General features: G+C 41.8%; 1 protein-coding gene and 1 pseudogene across 2 annotated transcripts; both read left to right on the top strand.

The window, feature by feature from the left end:
* Positions 1–5531: 5531 nt before the first annotated feature.
* On the top strand, positions 5532–22783 carry SLAMF7 (SLAM family member 7). 2 transcript variants are annotated; one of them, XM_044266232.1, is made up of 7 exons: positions 5532–5618; positions 15905–16237; positions 17546–17818; positions 18031–18147; positions 19047–19150; positions 20632–20694; positions 21682–22783. In XM_044266232.1, exons 1-7 carry the CDS (start codon positions 5564–5566, stop codon positions 21751–21753), a joined length of 1017 nt encoding a protein of 338 aa, XP_044122167.1. In that variant the 5' UTR covers positions 5532–5563; the 3' UTR covers positions 21754–22783. The 2 variants fall into 2 exon arrangements, with proteins under 2 accessions (XP_044122167.1, XP_044122168.1); XM_044266233.1 differs by lacking the exon at positions 15905–16237.
* LOC122918901 lies at positions 20365–20468 on the top strand (annotated as a pseudogene).
* Positions 22784–23457: the final 674 nt, after the last annotated feature.

Here is a 23457-nt window from a genome sequence, read left to right on the forward strand (position 1 = left end):
TGATGAGTGTTATTCATAATCACTCCCCTTTTATTACTCGAGACAATCACTCATTCATTTAACACGTGTGTCGAGGATCTGCTATGTTTCAGGCACTATTCTAGTCGCTGAGAATGGAGGCGTGAACACAACAAAGTCTTTCCTCTTATGGTTCTTGGATTTCAGTATGGTACATATTATGGAAAATAATAATAACAACAATAATAATAGCTAAGGGAATAGAAAGTAAAAGATCAGGGAGTGATATTTTAACAAGGGGACAAGAAGGCCCCCTCTAATAAGTAACCAGAGTAAAAAAAATTTTTTTAAACAAGGAGTTTTTTTTTTTTTAAGGATTTTATTTATTTGATGAAGAAAGACACAGCAAGAGAGGGAATATGAGCACGGGGAGTGAAAGAGAGAGAAGCAGGCTTCCGGCAGAGTAGGGAAGCCGATATGGGTCTCAATCCCAGGACCCTGGGACCATGACCTGAGTCAAAGGCAGACACTTAACAACTTTGCCACCCAGGCACCCCACACTGAGTAAATCTTAAGAAAGAGATAGCCATGTGGATATCTGAGGGAAGAGCTTTCCTGTAGTGTAAAGGCCTTGAGGGTGTGCTTGGGGTATTCAGAAACAGTGAGGTGATAGTTTAACAGGTGTGGAACAGGATAGGGGGAAAGAGTTAGGAGATGACATCAGAAAAGTAGCTAAGAGCCATCATGTAGGGTTGGAGGCCCTGGAAAGTACTTGGCGTTTAATCCTAAGTGTTATGGGAAAAAATTGGCAAGCTGAGGAATAACATGATTTGGTTTACATGTTAAAAGTATCTCTCTAGTGGGGCACCTGGGTGGCTCAGCTGCTAGATGTCTACCTTCAGCTCTGGTCATGATCCCATGGTCCTGAGATCAAGTCCTGCGTTAGGCTCCTTGCTCAGTGGGGAGCCTGCTTCTCCCTTTTCCTCTGTCTGCCACTCCCCATGCTTGTGCTTGTTCTCTCTTTCTCTCTTGTCAGCTTAATAAATAAAATCTTTAAAAAAAAAAAAAGTATTTCTCTAGTGGCCAATGAAGAACAGGTTATAGGGGACTGAGGTAGAAGCAAAGATATGAAATAGCCACTGCAATAGGGCTGGCGAGAGATGGTAGTGCTGAAAGCTGGTAAGGGTGATAAGAAAGGTCAGATTCTGGGCATAGTCCAAGGTAGAAACAAGAGAATTTGCTGATATATGAGACATGAGATATATGAGATATAAGAAAGTAAATCAAGGATAATTATAATTTTCTGGCATGAAAACTTAATGACTAGAGCTACAATTTACTGAAAGGAAGACAAGTAGAGGAGGAGATAAAAGGTAGGGAAGCAAGAGTTTGATTTGGCACATGTGGAGTTTGGGATTCCTGTTATACATTCAAATGGAGATGCTGTGTAGGTGACCAGATATACAGACCTGGAATTCAGGAAAGAGTTCAGAATTTAAAACAAAATCAGGGTATTTCAAAGCAAGAGACTAGATGAGACTGACTAAAGAATTGGAATAAATACAATGGTGCGTGCTGTGAAGTGTAAACCTGGCAATTGACAGACCTGTACCCCTGGGGCTAATAATACATTGTGTGTTAATAAAAAATTAAAAAAATTTTTTCAAAACAACAACAACAAAAAAGAATTGGGATTAAATAAATAAATGAGTTAAGTATAAGGACTAAACTCAGAGACTTTTCAATATTTATAGATGGGAGAAATTTGCATCATTGAGCAAAGGAAAATGAGAAGCCTTGGGTAGGAAAAAACCAAAAGACTAATGAATCACTGACCTCTACCTCTGAAACCTCTGAAAATATATAATGCTTTATATATAATTGAATTTAAATAAATTTTTTAAGAAGGAAAGAAAGGAAGGAAGGAAGGAAGAAAGAAAGGAAGGAAGAATCAAGAGAGTATAGATCCTCATGGGCCAAAATGTCTTTAAAAAGAAGAAATGATTAACAAATGTTGCTGATATGTTTAATGTTACAAAAGCAATTACTTTGTTTCAGCATATGCTTTCTTTTTTGGTTTCTCTCTCCACATATATCTTGATGGGGTGCCCCAGGATTTTTCAGTGATGTCATTCTGGCCAATTTGGCCCCTTCCCATATTAAAATAGTTTATTTCCCCTATCTTCCCAGAAACCTTGGTTGGTCATCTCTAGGACAAGGAAAGCCATGACAGGAATCACCAAAGTGAAATTAAATGAGAATAAAGCACCAGCATCAAAACCATGGCTGGGTAGGTTTCAACAAAACACCTCCTCTCCAACCTCATTCTCTTTGCCAGGAATGTCAGAATCAAAATCACAACATTTCAAAGCTACTGTTTCTACCATTGCCACATTTGTAGTACCATGGTTTACAATTGGGTGATCCCTCACAATGGAAAAACCACTGCCTAGAGGTCACAGTATTTATGTTCTCTCCAGACTCTGCTAATAAAACATTGGGGAAAATATCTCTCTATCTCTTAATCAGACTAGGTCAAGGTTAGTAAACAAGTGTCAACCTGTAAGCCCAGTTAGAAAAATATGGTTGGAGTCCTTGTTTACTCTTATTAATTCTCATAATTTGTCTGCATATTCTTTTGGATTTCCTATGTCAACAGTGATATGGTCAAAAAATAATAATAATTTGTCTCTCCTTTTCTAATCCACATACATCTTCCAAGACACTAGTTAATTAATGAATAGTAACAGTTACTGGAGCAATTCTTATCTTATTCCTTACTTTGATAGTATTGCTTCTCAAGGCTCAGCTTTTATATGTGATGTTTGCTATAGCTTTTCCTTTTAGCAATTTTTTACATATTTTTAAAATTATGAGTAAATACTAAATTTTACCAAATCTTTTATTATATAATCTGAAATGATCATATGTTGTGTTGTTTTCAGTCAATGTGATGGTTTACTAGTGAATGCTTATAATATTGGTCCATTGTCACATTCCTAGGATAAGTGATATTTGATCATGATGTATTTTTAACACACCACTGGTTTTGATTTGTTAATATTTCATTTGTAACTATGTTCATAAGTGATACTGGTCTATAATTCTTTTCCTGTTTTTGTATGGTTTTTGGTATCAAGGTTCCTTTTAGATGCATATACACTCCTTTCTCATGTGTTGTGGGTCTCTTCACTGTTTCCCATTCACAGAGATTGTTATCTTAATTTTCAGCAAAGCTATAGACTTTAATATATTTGAAAATGTTTCATCTAATGCTACTATGTTTTTCAAGTTATATTTAAAAAGTTAACTATGTTGGATTCATTTCACCAACTAACAAAAAATCCTTTTTAAGGATTTCACCATTATTTCAATGGGGTCAGAAAAGAGAAAAGCCCCACATTGGGCTCTCTGCTCTGTGGGGAGCCTGCTTCCCTTCCTCTCTCTCTGCCTGCCTCTCTGCCTACTTGTGATCTCTGTCAGAAGAAGAAGAAGAAGAAGAAGAAAGCAAAGTTACAGACTAGGAGAAAATATTTGCAAACAAGTTATCTAACAAAAAACTGTATCCAGAAGATATTTAAAAACTCTCAAAACTCAACAGTAAAAAAAAAAAAAAAAAAAAAAAAAAAAAGAATCTGCTTATGTAACAGGCAAAAGACATGAATAGATGTTTCATGAGGATATGTGGATGCAAATAAGCACGTGAAAAAGTGTTCAGCATCATTACCTTTTAGGAAATGCAAATTAAAACCACAATAAGATATGACAACATGTCTATTAAAACTACTAAAATAAAAAATAGTAACAAAACCAGATGCTGATGAGGATAGAGAAGAATAGAATCTGTTATAAAGTACTAGTGGGGGGGTGCCTGGGTGGCTCAGTGGGTTAAGCCTCTGCCTTCGGCTCAGGTCATGATCCCAGGGTGCTGGGATCCAGCCCCACATCAGGCCCTCTGCTCAGCGAGGAGCCTGCTTCCTCCTCTCTCTCTGCCTGCCTCTCTGCCTACTTGTGATCTCTCTCTCTGTCCAATAAATAAATAAAAATCTTAAAAAAAAAAAAAAAGTACTAGTGGGGATGTAAAATGTTACAACTCTAGAAAATATTTTGGCAATTTCTTAAGAAATTACACATTCATTTACCATATGACCCAGCAATCATTTTCCTGGGCATTTATCCTAAATAAATTCTTTGCTTTTTGTATTTTGAATATCTGTGATTACTAGTGATACACATTTATGATTGTTATTCCTTCCTAATAAATGGATCCTATGTTATGAAATGCCCATCATTATCACTTTGTCCTAAAGTCTACTTTATCTGATATCAAGAGCCAGTCCAACCTTCTTATGCCTAGTGGCTAAATGATATCCATCCATTTACTTTGAGCCCAACCATGTCTTTATCTGTAAACTCACCTCTTATAGACAGCATATAATTTGGTTTTGTTTTCTTATACATTTAAAAAACTTTGCTTTTTAATTGGAGTGTTTAGCCTGTTTATACTTAGTGTAATTACTGATAAAGTTGAATTTAGATATACCATTTTATTATGTTTTCTGCTTACTCTTTTTTTTTTCTCCTTTCTTTTCTGGGTGGCTCAGTTGGATAAGTATCTGCCTTTGGCTCAGGTCATGATCTCAGGATCCTAGGATTGAGTCTCACATCAGGCTCCTTGGTTAACAGGGAGTCTGCTTCTTCCCCTGCCTAATGCTCCCCTTGCTTGTGCTCTGACTCTCTCTCCTTTCACTCTCCAACAAATAAAATCTTTTTTAAAAAATTATTTTTAGAATTTTGTTTAGAATTCATTTAGTGCCTTTATTGATCTTTTAGTTATTCCTATTGACATCATTTTCTTAGTGATTTATCTTTATCTGCCATTTGGATATCTTTTTTTACGAAGTACCTATTTCAGTCTCTTGTTCATTGTATTGTCCGCCTAATTCTTATTGATATGTAAGACTTCTTTGTGTATTATGGATACAAGACTTGTGGAATAAATGTATTATAAATATCATTTCCCACTAATTGGCTTGACTTTTCACTTCTCATTCCATTTTTTTAAATTAAAATAACTTTAATTTTGCTGTAATATACTCTAAGTCTTCATTTTTCTCATCTGGAAAATATGAGTTATGGTGTATCTCACAGAGTTGTTAAGAGGAATAAGTAAAAGAATGCATGTACTCCTGCCACTTAGCAAAACTCAGTAAATATTATTATTTTATCCCTAATGCCTCCCTTTCCCCTCCTTCTAATCTTCTATTTCCTAACATTTCTTGTGTTCTGAGTATCTGAGAGGTCATATAATGTTGTAGAAAAGACTGATCATATGGCTTTGATCAATTCTTAGCATCTCTGAGCCAGTGTTTCCTTATCTGTAAAATGGAGGGCTTCATCGTTTTTGAGATTCCGCTCAATTTTTCCATCCTTTATTGACCACCTACAATTAACAAGTGAGGTAAACATTGGAAAAAAATATAGACCATTCACTTTGACTTGTGATTTCATGACCCCTCCTACTTTGCAAATGCTAGCTGTGAAAGAGATGTGAGCACTGTGAGAGGAAGTGACACATTTTAGTGACTGTCATCCAGAGAACAACATGCCTGGTCCCCGAGCATGCTTCCTTCTCATCCTTCTCCTCTGCCAGTTCACAGGTGAGTCCAAATTCCCCTGTTCTGACTGCCTTCCCCATCCTGAGGTATACCTCCAGGCTTCTGGGTCCACTCTGGGACTCTGACCCAACTCAAGAAGCTCTGCTACTTCATATCTTTTTATAATCTGTGGTTTCTAAATCAAAGGACAGAAAGAAACTAGGAGAGAAAAAGAACGAATCTGCAGACAGACTTCCATTCTGATTGTCCTAGGAAAGGAAGGGCTGGAAGAAAGGGTGTTGGGAAGCAAACTGACCTGTGTTCTAATCTAGATTCTGTCATGAATTAAATAAAGAATGCTATCTTCCGGGGCACCTGGGTGGCTCAGTGGGTTAAAGCCTCTGCCTTCAGCTCGGGTCATGGTCCCAGGGTCCTGGGATCGAGCCCCACATCGGGCTCTCTGCTCTTCGGGGAGCCTGCTTCCTCCTCTCTCTCTCTCTGCCTGCCTCTCTGCCTACTTGTGATCTCTGTCAAATGAATAAATAAAATCTTAAAAAAAAAAAAAAAAAAAGAATGCTATCTTCCCTGAGCCTTAGCCCTCCTTTCCTTTGAGGGCAACTTTAAAACCAAAATGAGATCATACAGGTGTATATTTATTTATTTATAAATATACAGTTTAAATATTTATGCTTAAACATATTTGTAAGTATTTATTTAGAAATATATTAGAAAAATATTTTAAATGATTATGTGTAATAATGATATTAGTGGAAGGAAACATTTGAACTTTCTCTCTTAGTCTGAACAATTCAGTCAGTCTCTACTTAGAAAACCACCTTATACTATAGGTACTTTATGTCTAATACTATGAAGGACTGAGGAATTTTCTGTTCCTGTCACAAAGATTTTAGTCTTTGAAGGTTTTACTGTCCTCCTGGCTCTCAGATAGGACCTGGAGCCCTGTAAATTGGGAATATCTCTCTATTCATCAAACTCATGGGGTACCACCAAGAGATCTCCCTCTGAGGACTTGGTTGGTATGTTTATGTGTGCCCCAGCCTGCCTGAAGTGACCTGCCCAAGACCACACAGTCAGTCAATACTCCTAATCCTTTCCTCCCCACAACCTGGCCTCACTGAGTGTTCAGCAGACTGTTGCCCTCCCTGAGTTCATTAGAATTTTGCATATTTAGGAAGCACCTGGTTCTAAGCAGGTAGTCCTAGAATAGGTTTCTCAATTTAAAAACCACTCCCTGAATAGAAATAGTGATCAGAAGTGGAACTTCATGGTGAAGTGGGGGAGTACACAGCAGAGCTCTTGAAAATCCCAGCTGTCTCCTGAAACCTCAACTATGAGCAACAGGCACACATGTGTGTGCCCTGCTCCATGGAGAGGCTACGCGGTTCACTTCCCATGGATGAAAGGAGTCCAAGATTGCCCTTTATCTTTTCTTTATTGTGTTTCTATTGTGCTTCTGAAGAGCTTAAAGAAAGTATAGGGGGTGAGAGATGGGGACGGGTGATAGGGCAGAAGCTAGGGGACTCCTTTTCCATCAGAGAGGCTTTGATGCTATACAGTAATTTACATGTTTGATTCTACATAGAGTTCATTTCATCAAAACTAACTCTTGCTGAAGAAAGAAAAAACCAGTTTTGGAAACTACTGTGCCTTACCCAACTTCCCCTTAACTAATGTGCAACAGAAAGAGAATTTCAAATCAGTACCAAGACTGATACACAGGGAACAGAGGTTTGCAAACCTCCCAATATGCCACATGGCTTTTCCAGCACTCGGGCCCTAAACCACCACATTCACATTCAAACTCCCTACTGTTCTGCCTCTCACTCATCTCCCCCTGCTCCCTCTTAAGCTCTTCAGAAATACACTGAGGCAGTGTTACAGATCTCAGGGGTGTTGGGGGCATAGCTTAGGAAGCCCTGCATTAGGAGTCCTGGCTCCACTGACTTAGAGCATGTCACCAGGACCTTTGGAGTATCAGTCTCTTCATCTGTGAAGTGAGATGGGACTAAGTAGTCCCTGAGACCTCTTCCAGCTCGGAGATGCTCTTGTTTCCATAAAGAGGATGCTATGATATGCTGGTACATTCTAATGGAGACACTGCATCCTTGGAGACTTGTTTGGGGACCAGGCCACCAAGCAGGAAGTGAGTTTTACACCCTCCCTTACCCTGAAGTCTTCCTCCTTGGTACCATCCCTTAATTCTTGCTGTACTGATGATGTCCCTTCCTCTTAATATGGATCCTTACCTCCAATCAACTCTTGAGTTTTGCTGGGTGGTGGGGAGCAGGTGAGGGGAACAGGTGATAACCCAGAGGAAAAGGAGGTGGTAAAGGGGAGGAGGTGTTTACCTTCCTGTTAGGAAGGGTATCTTAGGATTGACTCTTTTAATACCAAAGTATCTGAGTCTTGGGTGGGACAGAAGACAGAGGGCCTCCAGCTCCAGGTCCCTCCAACTCCAAAGGCAGGTTGGCAGGGAATGCTTGCCGCAGGAGATCTCACCACGCATGGTGACTGGACAGTGTTTTGCCGTGAATTAGCCAGTGAATGGTTTATAGGCATTAGGTTCCAGACCACCTTCTGAAAAGCTCATCCTGCTGAGAAGCCATACAAAGAAATTTTGGGAAATCTGTTTCTCACTTCTAGCCCTCCTTGGGGAAATGAGAATTAAAAATGAGAAGCCTTCACAAGGCCTGTCTCATAACACTGTTCCTCACCCTTCCCTCCCACCTCCTACTGTGTGGCAGAAAGCTCTGTACTTCTCGAAATGCTTTCAAATCCGTATTCACCCTTCATCCTCACAAATAAAGGTTATTTTTCTTTTTGAGAGTTGAGAACACTGTAACTCAGTGTGGTAAATAAGTAGTAGAAAGAATGCAAGCCTCTGACACAAAAGACTCAACTAGCTCCACATCCCAAGTCTACCATTTCCCAGTTTGGGACCTTGGGGGAAATCACTCAGCATCTTAGAGCCCCAGTGTCCGCATTAATAAAATGGAGCTTAATTAACCTCTATCCCATGGAATTACTTTGAGGGTAAAAACATGATGGCCATTAAATCAGTTTATGAGCTAAGGAGTGATTTCAAGGGTTTGTTGTTTATTACGGAGGAACCAGAATGAACCCAGGTCTCCTGACTCTCAATTAAGCCAGAGCACTACCTCTTTACACTGTTCCATGCTGCCTGGAGGAGAGGCCAACCCCACCCTTCTCTGGGTGCAACCCCAGAGCCTACCACCAGGTAATCTGGAACCTAATGCCTTTATATCAACTATTGGTCTACAAACGGTATGTCCAATCACCACCCAGGACAATAACTCCTTCTGGGGAATTTAAAGTGGAAAAAGAAGGGACATTTGAGATAGAATTTCAGGGAATGGGTGTGAGGAAAAGGTGGAGACTTACTCAGGGAAGGGCTTTGAACTAGGTTTTATTGGTCTTGAATATGATTTGGATAGGCAGAGAGTAGGATAAAGCGCAAACAAAAATGTGAGGTACAAAGGAAACTGGGGGTCAGGTAAAGGAGACCTGGCTGCTTGTCTGGTGAGAGCAAGTGGATGCTGGTCCCCAGCTTCATATCTTTCCATAGCATCATGTCTTAGAGCAAAAGCCCAGTGTTTTTCAGATAAGTCAGCCCAGGTCATGTGATACTGCTGAGCTGATTACCATGCCAGAGGAAGTCTACCAACGGAACTGGTTTCCTGTCAGTCTTACGCAACCCAGTTGGCTGCTATTAAATGAGGAAAGGATGGAGTGGATGCAGAAAAGACAAGTTAGGACATTCACTACACTGATCTAGGTGGGAGGGTAGCTGAGTTTCATGGGGTCCAATCCTCCCAGGCCTCGTAGTTGGGTGTTAGTAGCCACTCATTCTCTAGAGTCTACCAATCTTACAAATCATGCTCAATTTTGGTATTGTAGGTTCTCCAAATGCCTACTACATCCCCTTTCATATCCCATACAGCCATTCATTTAATGGCTATCTCCTAGCTGCGAGAGTATAAGGGTTAGGATGGTATCCCTCCCTAGTTATGTCCTCAGCGCCTAGACAGTGCCTGGCACAAATACGGAACGAAATAAATTCTTGCGAGAGGAAAGAATGACTGAGTGAGGAAAACATGACCTGCATAGGCAAGGTAAAACTCAACAGGATTGCTTCAGGTGGAAAAGCCATCACAGAATGGGGAACTTCAGGTCAGCCTTGGGCAGCTGACAGAAGTCTCTTGTTTCTGGATCCCTTTTCACAGTCAACTCTGGGAAACTCTTTCCACAGAAGAGGAAACAAAACTGGCTAGGACTGGCTAACCCTGCCTCTTATCATCTGAACTCACACTTGGGGAATAGCATGGAGCTACTTTCTTCTTGCATGACCCTTTTATTCATCCTAAAGATATAATTATGATAGAAACAATATACTCCCTCTAGGCTTGTGTTGACAACTTGCACTGTGTCATCTTCCAATTTCATCCTTACAAGGAGCAGTGAATTTGGAGACTTTTTTTTATATCCTCACACAAAATTCACCTGTCTTGGCATTCGCTCAGAGAATACAGCACACCACATGTGTGAAGAAGTGAAAACAATGATTGCCCGTGTCTAAATGTGTGCACACCAGCTATAGTACTGAAGTCATATTCTTGCCGTCTCCCTGATTTCAACATCTCTCCCAAACCTTGTGTGAAAATTCAGGGTTGCAGCTACTTGGAGCCAAGTGATAACTCCTTTCTTTGACTGCAAAATATTCACCTTATTGTTGATGTAAAAGGATACATGCATTATAGGATCCATCGAAAATTCAAACTGACACTGACTTTGTAGCATGGACTAGATCTTCATACCATGGAGATGATCAAAGAGCAACTAGAAATCATTCTGCTTTAGTATTTAGGGATGCAAGGGAGAGGGTTTTTGAAAAATCAGATTATTTAACAGATTGATTTAATAAAGACTTGAGAGATCCAAATTATATATGCACTGACTGATGGGGGTGAGGAGACAGAAATGTTTGAAAACAGGAATCAGCCCCCAGAAAAGACTTTTACCAGGGGATAAGCCAGTACTTTTGGAGACAAATTTAGCAAAAAGATTTGGTTAAGATCCCAAAACTGCAGGAGCTTCCAGGCAGCTCAGTCAGTTAAGTGGCTGCCTTTTGCTTAGGTCTTGAATGTGGTGTCCTAGAATGGAGCCCTGAATCTGGCTCCCTGCTCAGCCAGGAGGCTGCTTCTCCCTCTGCCCCTCCCCCTTGTCAAGCACGTGTGTGTACTCTCTCTCTCTTTCAAATAAATAGATAAAATCTTTAAATTAAAAAAAATCCCAAAATTGTAATCAAGTCACTTGATTAACATTTGGTAGCATCAGGATTCCCTTTCTCTGGGGCACTTGTAAAGCAGCTTGTGCTTGAAGGTCACCAAAAGACACAAAGGGGTAATCAGATTCTGTGAGGTCCAAGGGCTTCAGAATTGACAGCTGAGCCCTCACTGCTGAAGAGGAGCGAGGGAGAGAGCTGCAGTTGGCAATTGTGCTCCAAGCCCCTCAAACTGAGCCAGACTGGAAAGACCTCAAGCTCCAGAGCCAGAATGGCGTTGAGTAAATCCTCAAATCATCACCTACTAGCTTTGTGCCTTTGGAAAAGTTATTTAGGTTTTCTTTGAATCTCAGTTTTCTCATCAGATCAGGAGTTAATAAGCTTGTGCTATGAAGGGTCAAATAGTAAATATTTTAGTCTTTGCAGCACAATAACCTTTGTCACAACTACTCAGCTCAGCCTTTGTAGTGGAAAACCAGCCATAAACAATATGTAAATGAAAGAACATGGCTGTCTCCTGGGACACCTGTCTGGCTCAAGTGCCAGGAAGTTGGTTGGGCTTCCTATTCTTGGTTTCAGCTCAGCTCATAATCTCAGGGTTGTGGGATAGAGCCCCTAATGGCGGCTGCACTCTGCATGAAGTCTACTTGTCTCTTCCCTTCCCCTCTGTTCCTCTTCATCCCAGCTCTCTCTTTTTCTAAAATAAGATCTTAAAAAAAAAAAAAAAAAAGACCGTGGAGGTGTCCAAATAAAATCTGATTTACCAAAATAGGCAGCAGGCCACATTTGGCCCATGGACTATGTAGGTGGCTGATGTCTGTGTAAAAGGAACAAGAGTCCTGGTTTTTAGGATTGCTTTAGGTTTTGGGCATAATCTTTATAATAAATGTTTGGCACAGAAACAACCTTAATATATAGTATCTATATTGAGGACTATTGCCGGAGTAGTTGAGTTTTAAGAAGAACTATAGAAATAAATCCCTAGTCGGGGCGCCTGGGTGGTTCAGTGGGTTAAAGCCTCTGCCTTCGGCTCAGGTCATGATCCCAGGGTCCTGGGATCGAGCCCCACATTGGGCTCTCTGCTCTGTGGGGAGCCTGCTTTCTTCTCTCTCTCTGCCTGCTTGTGATCTCTGTCAGATAAATAAATAAAATCTTTAAAAAAAAAAAAAAAAGAAAAGAAAAAAGAAAGAAAGAAATCCCTAGTGAAGCAATTTTGGATAACTGGAGAGGCCAGGACAGGAATTTGGTCTGTTAGAAGGGGAATGAGTTGCATCAGTGCCAGGGTGGTAGAAAATATGATGGTAAGACTCAACACCAAAAACCCCCAATAATCCAAGAGAGGGGTGCCTGGGTGACTCAGTGGGTTAAGCCTCTGCCTTTGGCTCAGGTCATGATCTCGGCGTCCTGGGATCGAGTTCCGCATCGGGCTCTCTGCTAGGCAGGAAGCCTGCTTCCTCCTCTCTCTCTCTCTCTCTCTCTCTCTCTGCCTGCCTCTCTGCCTACTTGTGCTCTCTCTCTGTCAAATAAATAAAAAATCTTAAAAAAAAAAAATGGGCAGAGAACCAGAATAGACTCTTTTCCAAAGAAGACATACAGATGACCAACAAACACATGAAAAGATGCTCAACATCACTAATTATCAGGGAAATGCAAATAGGCCACAATGAGATATCAGTTCATACCAGTCAGAATGATTAGTATCCAAAAGACTATAACAAGTGTTGGCAAGTGTACGGAGAAAAGGGAATCCTAGCACACTGTTGGTGGGAATGTAAATTGGTGTAGCCACTATGGAAAACAGTTTTTTCAAAAAGTTAAAAATAGAAATTCCATACGATCTAGTAATTCTACCACTGGGTATTTACCCAAAGAATACAAAGACACTAATTCAAAAAGAAATATGCACCCCTGTGTTTAATGCACCATTATTTATAATTATATATATGGAAGCAGCCCGAGTGTATCAGTAGTTGAAGGGATAAAGATGTTGTGTATATATATACAATGGAATATTACAGCCATCACAAGGAATGAAGTCTTGCCATTTCCAACATGAATGGACCCAATGGACCTTAGTATGGTGACTATGTGAAATAAGTCAGACAGAGAAAGACAACTACCATATGATTTTACTCATACGTGGAATCCAAAAGAAACAAATGAACAAAACCAGAAACAGACTCACAAATACAGAAAACAAACTGGTGGTTGCCAGAGGGAGGAGGTGGTGAGGGAATGAATGAAATACATGAAGAGGATGAAGTGGTACAAACCTCCGGCTAGAAGATAAATAAGTCAGTCTGGAGGAGATCCTGCTGAGTGAAATAAGTCAAGCAGAGAGAGTCAATTATCATATGGTTTCACTTACTTGTGGAGCATAAGGAATAATACGGAGGATAGTAGGAGAAGGGAAGGAAAAGTGAATGGGGGGGAAATTGGAGGGGAGACGAACCATGAGAGACTGGATCTGAGAAACGAACTGAGGGTCTTAGAAGGGGCACGTGGGGGATGGGTGAGCCTGGTGGTAGGTATAAGGAGGGCATGGATTGCATGGAGCACTGGGAATGTTGCATAAACAATGAATCTTGGAACACCGCATCAAAAACTAATGATGTATTATATGGTGGCTAACATAACAGAATTAAAAAAAAAAAAGATAAGTGAGTCACAGAGATGAAAAGTACAGCACAGGGAATAAAGTCAATAATGTAATAAGGGCTACTGGATGACTCAAAGGACTGAGCCTCTGCCTTCGGCTCAGGTTGTGATCTCAGGGTCCTGGGATTGAGCCCCAAATAGAGCTCTCTGCTCAGTGGCGAGCCTGCTTCCCTGTCCCTCTGCCTGCCTCTCTGCCTACTTGTGATCTCTCTGTCTCTGTCAAATAAATAAATAAAATCTTTGAAAAAAAATAATGTAATAACTTAGTATGGTGACTACACTTATCATGGTGAACACTGCATAATGTATAGAATTGTTGAATTACTATGTGGTACACCTAAAACTAATATAATTATTATATATCAACTGTATTTCAAATAAAAATATATGGTAACAGATCAAGATTTGACATGAAGTAGAACCAGGATGCTTGGTCAATCACACAGGGCCAATTAGCCACAGTGTCCGGGGCCCACAGTTATTTGAATTTCTTTCAGAATCAGAAGAAAAATAAATATAATAAAAATAATTAATATGTAATAATGAATCCAGGTGGCATTACATTCATTTTTATACCAATGCAGTCATAAAGTATAATTTTTAATATTTTTTATGGATGTATTCACTTTTGCGTGAATACATCCTACAAAGTGAATACAGCCTACAAAAGTCAGAGTGCAGCCCAACAGCTGCCTCATTATAATACAACTGTCGGGATCCTATAGCTTGGTTGCTTTATTGGATTTTAAAAAGATGTTCCAGGGTCATCTGGCTGGCTCTGTTGGTGGAGCGTGACTCTTGAATTCAGGGTTGTGAGTTTGAGCCCTACCTTGGGGATGGAAATGACTTAAAAAGGTTTTCTTTTCTTTCTTTCTTTCTTTCTTTCTTTCTTTCTTTCTTTCTTTCTTTCTTTCTTTCTTTCTTTCTTTCTTTCTTTTCTTTCTTCCTTGTGCTTTCCATGATGGAATTAATAAAATTACTCTTAGACATTTCAGCATGACGCATTATGTTAAGAGGTAGAATGGAAAATAACTGGGTTTTGTACTTGTATGGAGAACACCTTTAAGAAGACTTGGGTTCTGGTTTTGGTTTTGCCACTATTTGTGATCCTTGAACACTTTCTCAGTTTCTGCTGTTTGGTTTTCTCATTTGTAAGCAATGATGGATGGGAACTCGATCCTGTGAGTACTGATGTGAGCTCTGCCTCTTACTGTGTACCTCTAAATTTCCTTTCTGCTCTGTGCTATCCCAAGTCTGTCCTTCAGATCTTAACAGGTAGAAGACTCATCTACCACAGTTGTTCATTGGAAATGCTCCATGGGCCACTTCTGAAAGCTTTTCCCACAGCCATTCTTACTGTTTTCTGCCTGGAACCACATAACCAGTGGTGGTTGTTCATAGGTCATACTTTTTGAACTAAGATTACGGTGAGACAAAAATTTCTTGGGGAAGTGAACCCCTACTACAACTCTTAATATTTGGGGGTGAGTATCACAAGTCGGTCTAGGCATCCTACAGAGCGTCCAGTGCTCTTTTGCCTTTCCACTCAAGGAAGGACACTGAAATTCAAGTGAATGAGAACCTCACTAGGGGATGATTTCAAATGCACTCTCATCTATCATAAAGCAGAAGATGAAACACCTACAAGCTTCTCAGCTATTGTTATCATTAAGAACTTAGAGCTCCCTTCCCAGTGTCCTGATCTCTGCTTGAGAACCACTGCTCCCCCCACCCCATACCCTCCCTCATCAGACAAGCTGCTGTTTCTGCATCTGCAGCAAAATCAGCTCTCCCAGGAGCAATCTGGGAGTCCAAAGGGGGGTTTGGACGATAACCTCACCACTTGTCCCCCAACAGGAACTTGTCTAAGATGGAGGTGGGCCTCATGACTTACCTCAGAGCATGAGATCTTCCAGCCTGATGTCTCTGGGAAAGGGCGGGTTCACCTGCAGTCCCTCCTTTCAGGCAAAGTATTCTTTTTTTTTTTTTTTTAAGATTTTATTTATTTATTTATTTATTTATTTATTTATTTATTTGACAGAGATCACAAGTAGGCAGAGAGCCAGGCAGAGAGAGTAGGAAGCAGGCTCCCCGCTAAGCAGAGAGCCCAATGCAGGGCTTGATCCCAGGACCCTGGGATCATGACCTGAGCGGAAGGCAGAGGCTTTAACCCACTAAACCACCCAGGAGCCCCTGGGCAAAGTATTCTGAACTTATTGCCTTTGTGTGAGGTTTCAAAGGGCTTCCCAGGGCCTGGTTGGGTTGGCCCCAGAGGGTTTGTTGGGACCTTCCCAGGACCCAAAGTAGGGGAGTAATTGGTGGCAAGGGCAGAGACCTAGGTTTACTTTATGGTTCTCTGTGTCTGCAGGGCCAGTAACCTCTGGAGTTCTGAAGGACCTGGTTGGTGACCTTGGTGGGTCTGTGACTTTCCCTCTGAAGGCCCCAGGAGTTCAGATTCACACCCTTGTCTGGATCTTCAACACAACCCCTCTCATTACCATAGAGCCAAAAACACCAGAGAACCAAACCAATGCTATAGTGACCCAGAGTCATAACAAGGAAAGGGTGGACTATCTACGTGGAAACTATTCCCTGAAGCTCAGCAAACTGGATAAGAGTGACTCGGGTGATTACAGCGTGGTTATCTACGGCTCTTCCATCAAAGATCACTTCATCCAGAAGTATAGGCTGCGTGTCTATGGTGAGCAGAATCAGTTCTAAATGTGGACGACTGCCTTCATGAAGTGGTTGACTCTCTGATATTCGAGATGTTCAAGCAAAGGTTGGGTAAACATTTGGCAAGAATGTAGAAGAGGGAAGTCTTGCATGGATGAAGTAAATGTAGTTGATTCCTAAGGCCCCTTCCTACTCAGAGGTTCTGCCAAGAGGCAGTGCAGTGGAGAGGATGAGTGATAGGGGAAGCAGGGATCAAACAAGTCAAATGTTGGCTTCTCTACCTACTAAGTGCATGGTGTTAGCCAGATTACTTAAACTCTGTGAAACTTCATTTTCATATCTGTAGTGGGGAGGAAGGTGATACTTATTTTAGAAAGATTATTGCATATAAACATCAACTACACCTCTTTCCCTATGGGTAGGGAAAACACAGCAATCAAAAGGAAGATAAAAATATCAGCTTTAATTTTTTTCTGGTGAAGCTAGATAGGAGAAATATTTTCCCCCAATTCTAGACTTTGGAGTCCATTCAGTTCAGATAACCTTACAAAATAATTACTCAACCAGTTACAGGAATAGCTGCCTTACTCACCAAGCAGTAGGATCAGGGACAGCCAGAGATGGGCCTCCAGGTTTGCCTTTAAGAGGTAGGCCATGTACCTTGATCCAGGTGTGTCCTCCATATATACATAGTTGAAAGGAACAGAGGGCATGCGTCAGCTGAGGGCGGGGGAAGCAAACCACATTTAAACAGCAATCTTTTTTTTTAAATTTTTTTTTTTAAACAGCAATCTTAACTTTCTCAGAGTAGAGAAGGTAATAATAAAGAAAGGATGTTGGATGTCAGACTCTCATCATCTCATCAACGAACCAATTGCTCATCCTCTCAGGGAGAACAGTGAGCATGAGAAAGAGAGGGCCAGAAATATTATTCCCATACTATTCTCTCCTGGAGAGTAAACTGAAAGTCTCTTCAAAGAAACCTAAAGACCAAGGAATAGGGAGCCTCTAAAAAATAAAAATTAAAAAAAAAGATGAAATTAGCTCACATCTAAAATACATCTGCATGAGCCTGGCTATATAGCTTTGCTTTGAAAATGGCAGCTGCATTCTAGTTGTATTATTATTATTTCTATTGCTACTGTTATTTATATACAACTGTGGGAAAGCCAACCTAGACAGTTCTTTTTTCCAGATAAGAATGAGAATTCTGTTCTGAATTGTTTCTTTCTCTCCACTCTGTAGCACCCCCAGAGATTCAGGTCCAAGGTATGCAAGAATAATTCAGAAAAGGCATAGTTTCTACCCTTGGTTGTCCAATTCTCTTCTGCAGAGCACCTGTCAAAGCCCAAAGTTACCATGGGTCTACAGAACAATGAGAATGGCACCTGTGTGACTAATTTGACATGCTTCATGGACCAAGGAGGAGAGGATGTGACCTACAGCTGGAAGTCCCTGGGGCAGGAAGCCAATGAGTCCTATATTGGCTCCATCCTACCCATATCCTGGAAGCTGGGAGAAAGGGGCATGACCTTCATCTGTGTGGCCAGGAACCCCATCAGCAGCAATTCTTCAAACCCTGTCTTTGCCTGGAAGCTCTGTGAAGGTGACTGTTTCCCCTTTTTCTCTAGAAACTTCTGTCTGGGGACCTATACCTTCTTCAGCTACTGGTCTGAATGTGAATAGCCCATGAAAACTGAGGGCTCCTGGGAAGTCACCAGACTGGGAGGAAGGTGGTAGTTGCTCCAAAAGCTGGGTCACTTTTCCCTCGCTGACTCTTCTCCCTTCCCCGTGCCTCCACCTGTTCTCTCTCTAAAGGTGCTGCTGATGACCCGGAACCTTCCATGTTCCTGTACGTTCTGGGGCTGGTCTTCCTGTTCAGCACCTTTGCCTTGGTGCCAGTAATTCTAATTATGCGGAGAGAAAGAAGAAAAGGTAGAGCATGTTTTGTCTTCAGCCTCATTCCTGCATTTGCCTCCTCATTTCTTCAACAAACGTATGTTAAACTGTGTGTCAGACTTAGTACTAGGCACTAAGGGTACAGAAATGAAGAGGCCATATTCTGTGTCCTCAAGGAGAGCACAGTCATCCTGCACTCCTCAGTTCTGGAGTAAGAGAGTACTTGAGTCCATAATTTATCTCCTAAGTTCAAAGTCCTCCCAGTTCCCTCTCCAGGGCTAACCCTTCTCCTTCCCCCTGAGGGGCCTTTCTGGTGTGGCCCTCCTACTGACACACGCCCTACACTACTGACTCCACTCCCCAGACCTGGGGCATGGCCTCCAACTCTGAGGTCCCATACACCAACACACTCCTGTCAGCCCTCCAAATCCCTATCCCTTTCAGAGCCCCAACCCATACCCAGTCCTCCTCATCGGACCAACTCCAGAGACCTCTCTTTACTACCATCTCAGTCTGGACACATTCCTCCTGGAGAAGGCTATCTCTGTCTCTCTCCATGCCAAACCCCATGCTCTGCATCCCTAAATATTGCTGCTTTTTTTTTTTCTTCTCAGATTCCCTGATACTGTCCATATGGAGTGTTAGGGAGAGACCTAAGCAGCAGTTGTGTATAAACTGTAGGTGTTAAGATCTTTCCTCCTCTCAAACGCACTCTGAAAGGGTTTCTGACTTTCTCTGCTTCCCCTTTGACTGCGTTGGTCCACAAATTGAGAAGTGAAGTAAACAGGGTAAACAGCTCATTATGGGATCTCCCTGGGTGTAGCATGGTGGTCACCAGCATGGTGGTCACCCTAAGTGGGTCTTCTGAGGGATAGGCTGGTGGGATGGTGAATCAAAGGAGGGTCCGCTCTGATTCCCTCCCTCCTTGCTTTCAGAGTCCATTGAGGAAAAGAAGAGAATAGATACTCATCAGGAAATTCTTAACTACTACCCCCCTTCTGGAGAGACCCCGGTGTATGACACAATCACTGGCATTAATGTGAGTCCTTTCCCGTCTTTCCTGGGACCTAATCTTCCTCTCAAGGCCCTCCTTGTTTTAGTTGAGATTTCTCTGTGGACTTGGGCAACATGGAATATGAGGACACATAACCCTTGAAACCCAACACGCCTGTGTCTCCCTAAGTCCTTATGAATGCTTTCTCGTGCAGGAGTCAGTGACCTCTGGTTCTGAGCCCTGGGCTCTGACCCAGCTAGTAATGCTTGCCCTGTGATCTATGGAATTCTCTTTTCCCTCCACTGTTTACAAGGGCCACTCAACAGGCCAAATTCCTTTTGAAAGAATAGCAGATAGGGAATTGTGTGTTTGGCCTGATGTTTGAGTTATGATGTCAGAACATGGGCTATAGAGATGCCTTTTCCATCTAGAGAAGGCTCAGGGTCCCATGGTTGCTCTGGGCCCACATTCAAGGCTTTCTAGGTATGGGTCACCAAGCTGAGGTAAACAAGCACATTGTCAATTCAAATGAAACTCTTCAAAAAGAAGTTCATAAGAATAAAGTTTAAAGAAACTCAAATAATAAGATAATTTTGAGGCATGACCTAGACAGACAACGTTGATGGGCCCCCAGGAATCACTGTAGCCCCAGGTGGGCCTACTCCTTAGAGGGCATAGAACACTTTCCACATTGTCCCATTCAGTGAAGAAATAAAAGCAGCCCTTTGGGGCCTCAGAATTCCAGCTTCAGTCCAGCCCTTGGTGTCTCAAGTTATATCTGATCTACTACATTTCTGAGAGGAGATATTACACTTTCTTTTGAAGCCTTAGTGTCCTGAGAGCTCCTTTCTGCCTCCCAGGGGTGACTGTTCTGGGCTCCACACAGCCTGGCTTATATCAAAACTGATTGCTTTATCACCACCCTCCTTCTTCCCTGCTCAAGACACACTCTCAGGAGACCACAGGACTGTCCTGGGTGTTCAGGAAGAAACTTCACTGAACCAGGATACTTTTCTCCAGCCTGGAAGTTGCTTTTGCTATTGCTGTCATTGCAGTTTTGTTGTTTTGACCCAACAGTCATCCTCACATATTTGCTCCAAGGGTCCTTCGGGCTAATGGCAAAGTTTACTTGCAACATGAGCCATATTACTTCAAATTATCCTTCGATCACCTTAGGCTTCTCATAGCTCATGAGACTTCTATATATTATACATGTTTTGATTTATTTAAACACAACACAGTTTAGAAATCTGGCAATTAGCTTTGCGCATTGGCAGTATTGTAGCCAATTAAGTTTATCTGAGGCGCGATTATTGCTAATAGAAATCTGGCAATTGCTTCTTGGAAAAAAGTTATTACTAATTATAATAGCACTTACCAACAAGAGCTCCTCCCTTTCCCAGTCCTGGTCCAGAAGCTCTCTTCCGCCTTGCTCTTCCTCCCATCTCTGCTTTCCTTCCTGGATTCTGCCTGTCTCTTTGGGTTTGTCTAGGTGACCTATGATTGCTTTTTTCTTTTTTTAACAGGACACTATTCCAGAGGAGAATCTAGCAAATACACTTTACTCCTCTGTGCAAATACCCCAAAAGGTAAGAAGCTTTAAAGCCGCAATTCACCTTACTTGTCTCATCCTTTTTGCTGGTTCGAGCTTAGCTGAAACTGTGTTGGGCCCCAGCGATCTTGTATTCTCTGGTATTAAAATTTCCCCGGCACATTCCCTTTCCCATTATTTAGGGTTACACAAGAATATATGGAATAAGTGAGAATTATGAGTCGAATGGAGTAATATGGAACAAACAGAGAGGGAGAGAGGTTCTAGGTAGAGATGATCAAGAAAATCAGTAGGGTCCTGAGGATTTGGATGGAGAAAAGCCCATGGTTCAGGCTGTGCCTCAGAAGGGAGAGATTGCTGGGGAGACAACTCCAGCTTGCTTCTGAGCTACCAGTAAGCTGGAGGCAAGAGAGATTTTTAATACGTTTCTTTGATCTAGCTATGTTATGTCTGGTTTGCATCCTCTCCCCAGACTACTAATGGGCTAAGTTTGTTTTTTTTTTTTTAAGATTTTATTTATTTATTTGACAGACAGAGATCACAAGTAGGCAGAGAGAGAGAGAGAGGAGGAAGCAGGCTCCCTGCGGAGCAGAGAGCCTAATGCGGGGCTCGATCCCAGGACCCAGGGATCATGACCTGAGCCAAAGGCAGAGGCCCTAACCCACTGAGCCACCCAGGCGCCTCTAATGGGCTAAGTTTTAAAGCTTATTCCCTCACAGATCATACCTGGCAGAAATAGTGATACCTTCCTGTCTCCCCTTCCAACCAGGTCAGAAAAATCAAGAATGAGTAAAGCAGTTTGCATAGTAATGGGGAAAATAATAGGATTATTGGAAGTAAAGTTCAGTTCATAAAGCGTTCAAAAAAGTAAATGTGATTTAACCTTAAGTAACAGTTTCTCTACCACGGGAGGTTTGGGTTGGATGACCTTAGCAAGGAAGGGTGTCTGGGACGGTGGGGTCTCCTGGTGGGATCCAGTGCCCTCCCACCTCCAGCAACCTGCATCTTTCTATGTGCCTAACAGACGGAGAAACTCCACTCTCCACCCACATCACCAGATACACCAAGGTCATTTGCCTATGAGAATGTCATCTAAACAGCAGCGCAGCCCTTCTGCCTCGCCTCAAAGAAAAATAAATCACTGAATTGACTGGAAATACTGAGGAAGAATGAAGAACACTGACTTCCTTCCAGAATAACTATCCTCTATGCTCCTTCAGATTTGAGTTCCTAATTCCATTCACTCCTGAGAAATCTCCTCAACCCCCAGATCTCTTCCTGGAAATGTTACTGTGAATTGATCAGCCAGTCCCAAGGAAGAGGCTTAGAAATATCTCTATTGAAATGTACATTCACTGTCCGATCATAGGAATGACAACTCCCATTCCAGGGCTTGGAGATAGGACTAGACCAAGAGTCTGGTGACCAAAAGAGTGAGAACCTAGGAATGATAGATATTTCCAGAAAAAGCAGATGTAGTCCCCAGAAATGGATTCCTTAACCAACTCATTACCTATGTGCCTGGCACTGTGCTGAACTTACACTGATTTTGCTTGGGTGTGCTCTCTGCTCTCATGAAATTGGTTCATCATGAGTGAGTTCTGTGGGCATTAGCAGCGGATCTGACTGCAAATTCCCAATAACCAGAGAGGCAGGTGTGAATCCGTAGGACTTGGGAGCCAATGTGTATGAGGACAGAGAGCCTGGTTTTGTCTGGATGGATACTCCAAAGTGTGCTTGACCTGAGGACAAGGACCACAGCCCCAGCTTCATTGACACTCTGTGCTGCCAGTGAGAAGCCTCGGCCATCTCAACAGAAAAGTGAACCTGAAGACACATTTAGAATCTATTTAAAAGACTTGGAATTAGGGGTGATCATATGTAAATATTTAAAGTCATGTAAATCACTTAATGAATATTTATTGAGGATCTCTGCCAGGTCAGTCTGGCAAATAAAACAGACATAATCCCTGTCTCCCTTTTTACAGTTTACCTTTTTAATGGAATGAGAAACAGGGGGAGGAGGACAGTTGCTTTTGATATGTTTCTGAACACATCTTGAATGAAAATATTGGGGAGGCATCTGATGCCCTCGGTCTGAGGGGTATAAATTGTTAAATGAAAAAGCTGAAACAGTGTTGTTTGAAGTTCTTTATTCAAAAGAAACTAACCCATGGATTGGGGAACACACTGACTCAGAAGCACTGGGTACTCTTCTCAAGGGATTTTGGGCAAGACCAAGTTTTACAAAGCATTAGAAGAGACAACATGGAAGCAGGGCACAATTGGCTAGGAGGGTGGGGATTTCCTGAGTAAGGTGAACCTCCCAACAACAGGTGAGTTTTCTAAGGTGTTTCCAAACACCTTCTCCCATGCCCATTCGCATCTCACAACCTCTTGCAAGGGGCTGGTTGCTTTTATGTACAGTTTCTTTCTGTAGTTTTGTTCTCACATGACTCCCATGAGGCAAGCTGGGCTTATGTCCCTTCTACAAATGTTGAAATTGAGACAAGGAGAAACTTCAGTATGTGATCAAAGCTATTAAAAAAAAAAAAAAAAAAAGGCAGTGCCCACTCTACCAGCCATCATCACCAAAGGAGGGTGAGGAAGATGGAGCTCAAAAGAGGGGTGGATCCCCCTCTTCCCAGGTGTAGCATGGAGAAAAGGACATAGTTTTTAGAGACACGCAGGCCTGGGTCAAAAGCCCTAACTAGCAGAATGACCTTTGCCAAAGACTTGGGTTCTGTGAACTTCTACTTTCTTATTTCTAAACCTGATAGGGTTTGCAATGTGGGATTAT

Source organism: Neovison vison, chromosome 10 (assembly GCF_020171115.1).
Source record: "Neovison vison isolate M4711 chromosome 10, ASM_NN_V1, whole genome shotgun sequence".
NCBI classification, from domain to species: domain Eukaryota; kingdom Metazoa; phylum Chordata; class Mammalia; order Carnivora; family Mustelidae; genus Neogale; species Neogale vison.